Source organism: Cryptotermes secundus, unplaced genomic scaffold (genome assembly GCF_002891405.2).
Source record: "Cryptotermes secundus unplaced genomic scaffold, Csec_1.0 scaffold238, whole genome shotgun sequence".
Lineage (NCBI taxonomy): Eukaryota > Metazoa > Arthropoda > Insecta > Blattodea > Kalotermitidae > Cryptotermes > Cryptotermes secundus.
In genome coordinates, this window is record NW_019728500.1 from 1,179,508 (window position 1) to 1,193,084 (window position 13,577).

The window sequence follows — 13,577 nt, forward strand, 5'->3', positions numbered from 1 at the left end:
AAGATTTCAAGCATCTCTGAAAGTGGAGAATGCGGTCTGCCGTTGCTTGCCGCACTAATAATTGAACCCAACCAAGCAAGTCTGACGTAATTGAACAAAACAAAACGTACTGGTTCCTTAGTCCCAATCGGACAAGCTTTCAAAAACGGGAAATTGCACGTTGGGGAACCCGTATCTTCACTTTTACCCAACAAAAGTTAATAATCTATATAAATAAAAATGTAAATGTTTGTTTGTTAGCTCTCGAAAATGTGTGTTATTTCAGATAATTTGCGTTCATCGTGGTTATAACGGTATGAAAGTCATATTAGAAACATGTCAGAAAAAACAAGAGTGTATTTTAAATATTTGACTTTAAAAAATTATCCGGTTTGTTAAGAGAGTTTTTATATATTAACTTTCAAAATATATGCCCATTTTCAAGTAAAGTAATTTGATTGATTGATTTTCTTCATAAACCGCCCCCCCCCAATTATTGATGTCTAATATGAAATTTTAATTGACATTATTTAGGACTCACATGTGTATGGTTGTTGGCGGATGTGGTAAAGTTGACAGTTCAGCAAAAGTTGTCTGATAATATGACATTTGAGCACCTGTGTTATCATTATCATTATTATTTAATTACATGTCAAAAATCCTTTACAAGGTCATAAGACTCAGGATATAGACAATAGTCCAATATAACAATTAAATATAATAATTACAAAAAATATAATACATGTTAAAATATTTATGTAAACATAATTTTAAATTACAAATATAAATTACTCCATCCAATGTGACCTGTAAGTTTATTACTACATGAAAACTTAACACCCTTACATGTGTAATTTTAAAATTATAAAATTTATAATTCAACTTTTCATTACTTATGTATATAATCCCAATGAAATCAATTATCAATCTTTTTAACCCTGTAATCAAAAAATTCATTAATACCATAAAATGAATGTAAATGGAGAAATTGTAATAGTCCTTTCCTGAATCGATTTTTGTTCTGTTAGAATATATTGAGAGTTGTGCAAAATGGTCAGCATTTTGACTTGTGAATTAGTGACCATGTAGGTAGACTAGATATATCTAATATACAACGCCTTTGTATATGTACTCAGTGCATTACATGCAGTAAAACTATAATACTAGAATGGGTGAGCAAAGCCTTTATTAAAGGTGGACAGGCCCTTTCTGAAAATTTGAAAACAACAAGTCCAGAAAGTATTTTTGTCTGGTTAGAGCCTTACTGATTCAGTTGCTTTATTATTGGCATGCATGGTATTACATGCAGTTATGCACTTGATGTCATTGGTAGTGTTAGGTTAGGTTTACTTCACTTCACATCACTTTACATTACTTTAGTTAATGTTAGTGTTTTTTTTTTAATTGTCTGGCTGTTAGATTCTACAATGTATGGTGATTTTACTACCATACCTTCTATGGGGTGTGTGGTGTTCAGAATGCTTGTCTTATTCTATATTTTTAGAAACAGCCTTGTAGATTCTGAAGGGTTCTGATGATGGTGTTTAACACCCAGAATTTCTGGGGTTTTGGACTTTGTCCATCATCCAGTGGTCTGGTGATTGAGGTTAGCTCTTTCTAAGGCATCCACCAGAGTAGGTGTCACCCTCCTCACCTGAGGATGGCAACAGATCCAATTTCCAAAACGTTGTGTTTTCTAGTTTTAAGAGTACTGGACAATGGACAAAGACTGAAAACCCGGTAATTCTGAAATAGAATCTTGTATGAGTAAACTTAAATTGACTGTAGTATCTGGAACTGAACTAAACTGTGAAAGTAGGTCACTCAGAGTAGTGCATATGGCATGAGGGAACAGATGCTGATAGCTTAGTGCTTTCATGTTTTCTGAGTTTCTTTGTCGTATCTGCTGTACTAAGAATCAATTGACTCTTTATATGATTATGCCGTTATAGCTTGGTAGTTTCCCCTGACTTTGTACTGATTAAAATTGTGTTTAATTTTTGAACTGAATACATGCAGCATATCCCTGTTGTAGAGAGGTTCTCTTTCTTTATATATATAACATTTGTGTATATAGTGGCCTCAAATTTCAATTCTGACTATGCTGACAAGGGGTTTTTGACAGTTTTTTTTTTTTCCTTAAAGGGGACTACTATGATCACATTTTATAAGAGGACCACAAACTGTATGCATTTTCATTCCTTATCTCTTCAAACCCTATTCTGGTGATAATCTTAAGAGGCTAGCAAGTTCAAGAACTTCTAATTTTGCAGTTAAGTTTGAAGATGGTTACATTTATCAAGCTCTTCAGAGCACTCTCAGAACACATCTCATACACACACACACACACACACACACACACTCTACTACACAGCACTGCCAAAGTTGAAGGCTGAAATAGAGCCTGTCAACAAGTGGAACTAGTAAATGAATGTACTTAGTTATCTTATTGTTTTATTTGTATTACAAGCTTTATTGATAAATTGCAATACATACATTCAAGTTTAGATCAACCTATGAAACAGGTTTAGCAAGGTGTATGAGTAAATTACTGTGGATTTGATTCTGTCTGAAGATTACAATATTCTTGGATGTGACATCGTATAATTTGGTATATAGGTACCACCAAATCAGAGGAACATGCTGCCTTCATCTTTAGGTTAGATGAAGAAGCCAAGCATGTGGTGCCATTATTTCCTGGTGGTTCGCCCGTGATCCTCATCTTGGTGCTCCCACTTGTTTCCTGGCCTCTGATTTTGCACACAGCAGTAAGTGTGCAGAAGAGGTCTTACAGCTGGTCCAAACTTCCCATACGCCCTATTTTCCTCCACTGCTTCTCCAACAATACTATATATTCGTATATATATATATATATATATATATCCCCTACTACCCTTTGCACTTGATTGCTCATCAAGTTTTTTACATTAAATACAGCATTATTAATTGAGATTGGTATAAATCAGTTTCACAAATTAAAATGAAATAAAATTTTTTGAACTTGCATATAATGAGGAATACCTGTATGCCTTTCCATGCTCATTAATTTGGTAATTAATTGTTGACTGCATTATGTAGAGAGTATTTGAGTTTCCATTTATTGGCAGCTTTGAATGTGGCTTTCATTACAGATAAAGTGTCAAATAGTTCATTAACTTTAAGCATAGAGTTAAATGTTGGATACATAATGTACGTGTAATGTGTTAGAATGTGGTATTTGAATCAGACATGCAACCAGTGCACAGTATTCGGAGCCTTAAGAAGCGAGTGAATGGATTTTGAATGCACAAGGACAGACTCTGGAGGGGTGGAGTGTGCAGTTGAGTTTCGTGAGTGCAAATTACTCTTCCTACATCCATGTGTATGTCTGTCTGTGTGTACCTGTTGCCTTGTCACAGCATTGCAACAAAACTTGAAGTAATGAGTGAGAGGGACATAGTTGGTTATTGATTAGGATGGGAATGCATGGGAATGGGGGTTACTAGTAACTGAATAATTCACAGATGCATATTTTATTAGACATTTGATGTGTGGGAATAAGTAATAAAATATTTGAGACAGGATAGAACACTCACCAGCATTAGGATAGCATGTATAGGAGTACACAATCACTAATATCTCCTGTAAGAAGCCAGAGGTGTATATTTACAAGTGGTGATGTTCTTAGTTGATTATAGAATTTGGTAAATAACTTATTACTTAATTGAATATAGAAATGTTAGTTTGACCCCGATTGTGGTGCAAGTGATTATTCTCTTATTGCCATGCCTGTGCATGTTGCTTAGAAATATAATTGAAATTTGACAACTGTCTTACATCAAAAGTCCAATATGCATAATTTCCAAATGTCTCAATGTCTGTCTCCAAGCTGAAGAAAGTTCTGTGGCATTTGAAAGCTTGCATGATGAAGAGTTATGTACATGTGTACAGATGAAGAAACAATTCTGAGTTTTTTTTTTTAATTCAATATATTGTTAACTAGTATCTTTGAATATCATCATCATCATCATCAGTAATCTGTCGAGGTCCACAGTCTCTTCCAAAACAATTCCTCCATTTAATGCGATCTAGAGCTTTCTCCTTCAAATGACAGTATCCTCTTCTGTCAAGGTCATCCAGCATCTTCTTACGTCTTCTTCCTCGTCTTCTTGTCACTTCTATCTGCCCCTCTATCTTTCCTTCAGTAACTTCTTTTAGAAGGCAGTTTCTGCGTAAAACATGACCAATCCAATTAGCCTTCCATTTTCTTATTTCGTATATGATAATGAAAAAGTGCATTTTTACCATTATGAGTTTTCTGAATGGTGAATAGTGAAGTTCATAAAATGCATGGCACATTTCTGTCAACCTATATAAGCCAGTGTATCCAGTTTCTTCTTGTAATGAAAATAATTGCAGAACCATATGTATTTCAACCATTTTTCTACTGTTCATAATCAGCTATTTTTAATTTGAAAGTAATAATGTTTTTGCTGAAATTATCTTGCCAAATGAAGTGTATTTCTCTTAATAATGCTTCATTCATTCTCCTCTTAGAGGTTCCAAGTAACAGTAATCAAAATGAAAATAAAGTGAATGGAAACTCATGTATTCTCCTCACGGAATGCTGCATCATGAAATTAAGTTTTAAATCCAAGTACATGTATTTTAACATCAGTCCTCGCTGATGGAGACAGAGACAGTCTCCAGAACGTTAGATATTAAACACGTCTTAACATAGACAAATTTCTGAGAGCGCTTCATTGCATAGTCACCCTGTAAGCTTCAGGTCATGTGTGTATGTATTTTTATGGTATTCCCTGTTGAAAATATATTTATTCTTGTAACAGATTTTTCTTGGATGAAATGTTAATTAATAACTTGACAGCTTATAATCAGAACACATTTTTGAGGCTGGAAAATATCAGTCTCACAAAAGAATGTCTTGATTATTCTTTCATTTGTTCAGAGCATTATTTAGCAGTTACTGATCATAATAAGGCTGAGACATATGCACATGCAAAAATTTGGGGATTTTTTGTATAACTTGGCTCTAACAATCTTGAATGTTTATAGTATAACATTTTTTTTTTCCTTGGCACTACAGCCCCAGTGGGCCTAGGCCTACCTCCATGAACTTCTCCGTTCACTTCAGTTTCTCTAGATCTAACACATACGGTAGGACTCCTTGGATGAGTGATCAGCTCATCGCAAGGCCTCTACCTGTAGAAAAAAAACAGAAAAACGCACCCAAACATCCATGCCCTGAGTGGGATTCGAACCCACGATCCAGGCTTCCGAGAGATCGAAGACAGTGCATGCCTTAGACCTCTCAGCTACCGTGACCGGCAGTATAACATTTACTTCTTTTAACAATCTTATGTTGAATACAGATACTTTGGTTATAGTAGCAGAAAGTTAGTTTGGTTATGTCAGTAATAAGTAGCTGTAGAGTGTGTTTGCAGATTCCACAAAACATGGCTCCTTACTAGAAAGATATGCCTGCATGATACAAAAGTAAAAACAAACCACTGAAAATGGTACTGCTTCTAATGAACATGTATTTGTTCATGGAAATTCAGAATCATCTGTGATACTTGATACATACTTTCACTAGTTATACCCCGTTGTAGAACTACATATCCACTTCAAGTGAGATGTTTATCCACTATAAAATTTTGCGGGAAGGGGGTTTTGCTGTTATAACAGAGTAAATAATGGTAGATACTTATAATCCTGAGAAATGTATTTCATATGAATGTAAGATGTCCGGTTGCAATGCCATGGTTACATGCAGACTGTCTTAAAATGAAAAATGTAGCGTGTCGGCTGTGTGACGTGACATGAATAAATATAGTGTGGGTCTTCAGATTGGAATGAATACGTTTATTGATCGCTCACTTTTACACTAGCGAGTACAATTATTATCACTTTCTGTCTCACAATTCTTCTTGCCGTGTCAATTTCGGTGTTGTCTTACTTCACAGCTCAATACAATTAAATTTGGTGACTGCTAGTCTTCAACTAACTGTCTTGACTCCGTTCACTTGATTCAACTAACTTGGCTTTTCGCAGCTAGACTATTATAATGTGGTTTCAGACAGGATAGAACGCACCATCGCCCAGGGTTCAATTTCACGTGTTTTGTGCTCGTTACCGTGGAAATGCAATATTTCTGCTGTTTCAATAAATCGTTGCCACGGTTCTTCCTAGGCAACAGTCTGTTGGTATTCGATTTGTCACTGTGGAAACTCAACAATTTCCATTCAGTATTTTGTAGGTGCTGTGGTGTTGTGCAAGTTACAAGAAAGTTTCCTGAAGTGATGCTTTATGAACTTTAATAAGTGTGTTCAGTTAACTGTTATTGAACTTCAGACGTGCTTCTAGTTAGCCATGTCATTCTCGCAAGCTGCAGAAAAAATTGAACTAGAGAGCACCCCACTTCAAGAAGCACGGCTGCGTATAGCTCATGAAAGTAAGCTGTATTTAGGTAATAATGCATTATTTTATATCCTGTTGAAGTTCATATTGTGAATATTAATTATGTTTTATTTTTTAAAAAATATTATTTTGTCAATTTTATTTGAAAATATGATTTTAGTATATGCTGGGTGAAAACCATAAGGAAGTCAGGAGGTATGATTGGATGTGTATTATGGTGTGCAGCAGTATGTTATATTGATACTTTTTTCTTCATGAAACACACATATAACAAGAAATATAAATCTGTTCCAAAACAGTAATTGAAGTTGAAACACATTACTGTCTAGAAGACAGTGATCCGATTTCAATTGTTACCAGGATGCAGAGCTCTTAAATACATACCATATAGCTGAATGTTTGACAGTACAACTGTATTGTATCCTCAACCTGACATGCACAGCTGAAATCAAAAAAGTGTATGCATTGTATCAAGCATTGTCTGCTATCTCTAATACAGTATGTATTATTTCAAACCTTGTTTGTTAATGATATAGTTCTGTTGCTAAAAAGGTTACTCAATTCATACGATCTGTGAGTAACATATCCGTAGGTCGTACCGAAAGTTATGAGCAACTTTTTTTTTTGCATGCAACCTGGGAACAGCAGACGAAAGAGAGTATAGTGGTAGGTTGAACCAGCTGTTGTGTTAACCTTGAGTGTCTTCTGATGTCAATAGCTTGCCTTACGTGACCAGTATCACTCATAACAAAATGGCCAACAACGATATGTCGTTTCGCTAGCATGCTGCCATCGAATTTCTTGTGAAAGAGGAAATCCCTGCTGCAGAAATTCACCAGAGACTTGAGCGTGCTTATGGAAGTGTGTGCATGGGTGCGAGCCGTGTTCGAAGATGGGCGAAACATTTTAAAGATGGGAACACCATCGAAGATGAGCCTCGGAGTGATCGTCCTCGAACAGCCTCAACTGAACGCAGCAAGGAAAGAGTGGATGAGATCATTCAAGATGACAGGTGTGTGACTGTGGACACAATAGCCCGAAAACTTGGAATAGGGCACAGTGCAGTACAGGAGATGATCGAAAGCTTGGGCTATAGGAAAGTTTGTGCTCGTTGGGTCCCGCGGTTATTGATTGAAGACCACAAAGGTCAGCGAAAAGCCATCACCTCAGAACTGCTGCAGAGATATTGACATGAAGGCAATTTTTTGCTCTGTATTGCGACAGGTGACAAAAGCTGGTTTCACCATTTCGAGCCTGAAACGAAACGGCAGAGTATGGAATGGCACCAATTGCATTCTCCATCAAAAAAGAAGGCAAAGACAGTGCCACCAGCTGCGAAGGTGATGAGCACAGTCTTCTGGGATGCAGAGGGGTTTATTCTGGCTGAATTCCTGGAACCTGGGCAAACCATCAGTGCTGCTCGTTATGTCCAGACCTCTGTCATGCATTGCGCAATGAACGTCCGGATCGAAACATCAATCATCCTGCATGACAACGCTCGCCCCCACGCCGCTCCCCTCACATTGGAAGCAATTGTAAAGATGGGGTGGGAAGTTTTTCCTCACCCCTCCTATAGCCCTGATCTGACACCCTCCAACTACCATCTTTTCGGATTTGTGAAGGATCAGCTGCGTGGACAACGTTTTGAGGCAAGGGAGGCAATTCAGAAAGCAGTGTGTCAGTGTCTTCGGATGGCTGGAACGGAATTTTACAGAAAGGGAATTTCAAATTCCCAGAATGCTGGGAGAAATGTGTACAAAGAAGTGGCAATTATGTGGAAAAATAAAGAAAGGTCTGTAGATTGAGGTGGTATATTTGGTTTGTCAATAATAAAGCTTGGTACTTTACAAAAAATTGTTGCTCATGACTTTTAGTATGACCCTCGTATTTTCCAAAGCCCTGTCTTGCTTGTATTGTTGTGAAACGTGAGCATTTACAGCAGTTCTAGAAAGTAAGATGCATTAATAGTTTATACTGTAGTTCCCCCAAGTGATTTTATTCACTGTAATGCTACAGTAAAAACATATATTTTATTTAGTCTTTGTATTTAAATAAAGTGCAATGAGAGTTTGATTTAAAATTGTCCTATGTGGAAGTAGTAGGTCTCAAGTCTTAAGATTGCATTCAGAATAATTTCAAGCTTAAAACTTGAGATATTTTGAATTTATATCAGCTTTCATCATTTACAGTATTAGGATATGATTTTTGATTGATTGTGTGGGCAGTTCCCACATCCCACAGCTGTTTACTCATCATTGCTAAGCAATGATACTTGTGTTGTCACTGTAACATTTGCTTGAATGTGGTCAGTTCCCACATCTGTGTGTCATGCTAATAATTAAATTTGTAGATTTCATACACATACACAGATGAACGCTGTGAACTGGAAACTACAATTAGAAGGCTAAAGGTGTAACTTAATATACATTTTAGTGTAACATAAATCGAAGTAAGGAAAGGGGAAGAGAATGGGAAATGAGGATAGGAGGATAGGATATAATGGTATGAGAGGAGGTACAGAAGAAACGATTCCCCATTACATTGTCCTCTTCACACTGATATACAGCAATAGGACTGCATGTTAGAAGTTATAATTAGTGGCATTTTAATTCTAACCTTTCCCTTACAATTGTTTCAGCTGAACCAGAGCCAATGGGCTGCATTGAATTCATTGCAACCGCAGCCTCCATCTTGCTATTTATTGTGACCTTCCCCATCTCACTGTGCCTCAGTTTCAAGGTAAGAGTTTAAGTTCATATAGGTAATACCATAGGCCAAAATGCAGGGCAAAATCATGACATAAAGATAGGAAACAGATGTTTTGCAAATGTGGCACAGTTCAGATATTTGGGAACAATGATAACAGATCGAAACCTGATTCAGGAGGAAATTAAGAGGCGATTGAACTCGGGTAATGCTTGCTACAATTCAGTCTAGAACATTTTGTCTTCTCGTCTCTTGTCCAGAAGCATAAAAATTAGAATATACAAAACTATAATTTTGCCTGTGGTTCTGTAAGGGTGTGAAACTTGGTCTCTGACATTAAGGGAGGAATATAGACTGAGAGCATTTGAGAACAGGGTGTTGAGAATATTTGGACCAAAGAGAGATGAAGTGACAGGAGGTTGGAGAAAACTGCATAATGAGGAGCTTCATAACTTGTACTCTTCTCCAAGTATAATTAGAATGATCAAGTCAAGGAGGATGAGGTGGGCAGGTCATGTAGCACGAATGGGAGAGACGAGGAATGCATATAGGATATTGGTGGGAAAGCCAGAAGGAAAGAGACCACAGGGAAGACCAAGGCGTAGATGGGTGGACAATATTAGAATGGATCTTAGAGAGATAGGATAGGATGGTATGGATTGGATAGATCTGGCTCAGGATAGGGACCAGTGGAGGGCTCTTGTGAACATGGTGATGAACCTTCGGGTTCCATAAAATGCTGGGAAATTCTTGAGTAGCTACAGAATTGGCGGCTCCCCCAGAAGGGCTCAGCTCCATGAGTAAGTAAGTAAGTAAGTAAGTAATACCATAGGTACACAAACTGAATTGCCTAGTAACTATTTTGTTCAAAAATGTAATATTTATTTAAAATAAAATACCTTCAAATACTAATTTTTCATTATCTGGTTGGTTGGGTGGATTGAAGTTTTGAGGCTGGTTAGTATAGATGCACTGAAGAATTTATAATACTATACTATATTCAAAGAACTTATATGTCCCACTTTCCTGTTACATATATTGCTAGTGAACAGTTATATTACTCTGCTGATGTAATTTTACTTTAGTGAAAAACTTACACAGTACAGATTGTGTATGTGTTATATTTGTCAGATATAAGCGTAAAGTTTCTCAACAATGTCAGTTTTGTAATTGTTGACTTACATACAGTATTTGATCCACAGTGTATAGGTACATTTGTAAGAGTAGTATGCCCGTATGCCAGATTTCATCAGTGTATTGTCATCAAACCAAAACCCAAAAAAGAATGTCTAATGGCCACCATGTTAGTATTTCCCATTCTACATAAAGTTACCTTTACCAAGATACCAAAAAATTTTTTCAAGATTTGTTGTTATGCATATTTTTAAGTACCATAAATTATGTGTTGCTGTAGTGTTGCTGGCATGTAACAAGTATACACATTTGATGTGTCATTATTGTTTGTTGTAGGAAATTAAAAAATAAAGTGTTAAGGTGACATCAAATGTCTGTGATGTTCATATTGAGTTCAGTGAAAATCATAATTCATAATTTTATTTACATCCATAACTGTAAAATATACATTCGGATAAAGTCAAAGATAATATATAGATTTAATAACAATCACACCTAATATAATCAAAGAATACATAAATACTTAAATAACTTATATAAAGAAACCACCAGCACATGCATTAACAAACAATTACAGTCATTTAATTCAACATCTTACATATAAAAAAACTCCTGAAGAGAGTAGAAGGCACTATGCAACAAATAACACTTCAGTTTCCTCGTAAACACTTTAAAATCAGATACATTCTTTAACTCCAAAGGAAGATTATTGTATAGGTTTGTGCCCATGTTTATCACACTTCTCTTACGATTTGTATTACAATGTTGGGCATACAGATTATGTTTATGCTTTGTATTGTAATTATGCACATCAGAGTTCAGAGTTGTATAGATTCTATTTTTTATGATAAAACATAAAATCTCCAGTATATACAAAGAAGTAACAGTTAAAATTTCTAACTCGCCAAACAACCTTCTGCAGGATGCCCGATTATCAATGCCCATAATGGCTCTTATGCATTTTTTTTATACTTTAAAAACTGTATCAATCTCTTTACCTCCACCACCCCAAAACATAATACCATACTTAAATATGGATTCAAATTTAGTAAAATATACATTACTTAATCCCTGTAAACTAACAGAATTACGTAAGGATTTGATCAGATATAGGGCCTTGCTCAGCTTAAGGCTATCTGGTTCAGAAGTTGAAAGGGATTTGTACCATAGACAACGTGATGATATCATAAGCCTAGTTTCATTTTTTAAAATAAGAAATCTTATAATGTATTACATGTAGCCGCTGATTTAAAATAAACATAAATTTAGTGCTATGACAGGAAGACAGCTTTGGAATGTAATATGTGATGAAATTCAACCAAATTTAATTTCTTGATGAAAACTCAAGTACATGTACACAACAATGTTCAACATTTGTCTGAGGCATGTTGTTTGAACTAACCCAGCATGAAAAGAGGATCTGTAAAGCTCATACAAATTGTCACTGTCATTTTCAGATGATTAATTATTCAAAAAAAAATTTAGTGACATAACCTCAGAGAAATAGATGATGTGAAATTGTAGGTTAAGATGGGATATCTGGTAGAATTAAAATGGATTTTAAAGAACAAAGTTGTAAGGGTGTTGTGTGGATACTGGTTCAGTTGAAGGTTCAGTGGTGGGTTTTAGTGAATGTGGTAAGACTCTTTTAGGTATTGTTCATTGTCATTGTTCATTGTTCATTGTCCATTTATTTTCCATATATATCCCTACAAGTTAAAAAACCAGGATGTGGAAATTGTCCTTTGAATACAGATATCAATATGCATATACAAGATCAAAATCATATACATCAATCAATAAACATAAATAATAATGTAAGGTAAAAGAATCTAATAAAAATAAACATACATTAAGAATAACTTACTCACGTTATTAATCCCACTTGGCTTTAACAAGCCAAGGGATAATAAAACAAGTCAATTACATATACATACATGTGTGTTACAAGATACAAAACAAAACAAGCAAGACAGGATTATGCCACATGCAATAATACCATAATTAAAATATAAAATTTATAATAGACTGACTTAATATCAATCATAACTTTTAAAATACCACAAATTTAGGTAACAATCAACAAACCACAGACATATATGTACTCATCCACATAAATTACTACAAGGAAATGCTATCCTTCGATCTGCAACATTCAAAATATTCATCCAAAGTATAAAATGAATGAGAAATCAAGAAATCCTTCAAAGCAATTTTAAAATCTTTACAATTAGTGAACAACTGCTTTAGATATAAGGGTAAGCTATTAAACAATCTGATACCCATACAGTATGATCCCTTCAGGTATAGTGATAGATGAACTATAGGTTGATAAAAATTAAGATTAAAACAATGTCTTGTATTTCTACTATGTATATCAGTTGTAAACTGATATAAATTTATATTATCAACCACAAAGCATAATAAAGAGTAAATATACTGAGACTGAAGAGGAAGAATTTTCAATGTCACGAATAGCTGCCTACAAGAGTTCCTGTAACCAGTACCTGTGATTATTCTAAGTACTCTTTTCTGTACACGAAAAACACTTATAGCATATGATGAATTACCCCAAAATACAATACCAAATTTCATGAGTGAATGAAAATAAGCATAGTACACCGTTACTAATGTTGCCTGATTAACATATGGCTTCAAGGCTCTAATAGTAAAGCAAGCAGTGTTGAGTTTGGAAAGTAGTTGGTCAATATGTTTCTTCCATGACAGAGTATTTACAATATTAATACCCAGAAATTTAGTAGATCTTGTACTCAAAATATTCTTATTTCCATTGTTAATACTGATGGAATTGCACTGCTCCTCTATGTTTTTGGCTATAAATTTAATAAAATGCGTTTTCGAGAGATTTAGGGATAATAGGTTTGCATTGAACCATGTAATTAAAATATTGGAGACTTCCTTAAGTCTGTCTAGAAGAGTAAACGGGTCAAATTCCTTGATAATTACACTGGTATCATCCGCAAAGAGAATAGGGGTGGAAACCTTATTTAGGATTAACGGAAGATCATTGATATAAACTAGAAAAAGCAAGGGCCCAAGAATGGAACCCTGGGGGACTCCATGAGAAATTTCACCCCAGTTGGAATAAGTACTTGAGCTAGAATGTTTTGATTGTAATCTTATTCTTTGAAACCTACCATTCAAATAAGATGCTATTAATTTGTGAAGTGGGCCAGATATACCATAAAATTCCAATTTAGATAACAATATCCCATGGTTAACACAATCGAAAGCTTTTTCCAGATCGCAAAATAATCCTCCCACACTATGCCCATCATTAAGGGCTTGGATTATCTGATTCAGTAATTTGAAGGTAG

The 13,577-nt window shown here is 35.3% G+C and overlaps 1 protein-coding gene across 12 annotated transcripts in view; it reads left to right on the forward strand.

The window, feature by feature from the left end:
• Positions 1 to 13,577, forward strand: part of LOC111865185 (band 7 protein AGAP004871) — a 127,691-nt gene that overhangs the window by 89,277 nt on the left and 24,837 nt on the right. For 8 of the 12 annotated variants that reach the window (XM_033751728.1, XM_023853003.2, XM_023853001.1 and 5 more), the window contains one exon: positions 9,038 to 9,138. In XM_033751728.1, coding sequence (XP_033607619.1) covers positions 9,038 to 9,138 — 101 coding nt within the window. Of the gene's footprint in view, positions 1 to 3,235; positions 3,309 to 6,228; positions 6,449 to 9,037; positions 9,139 to 13,577 lie in introns of those variants that run through there. The other 4 variants (XM_023852997.1, XM_023852998.2, XM_023853000.1 and 1 more) reach the window with 3 other exon arrangements.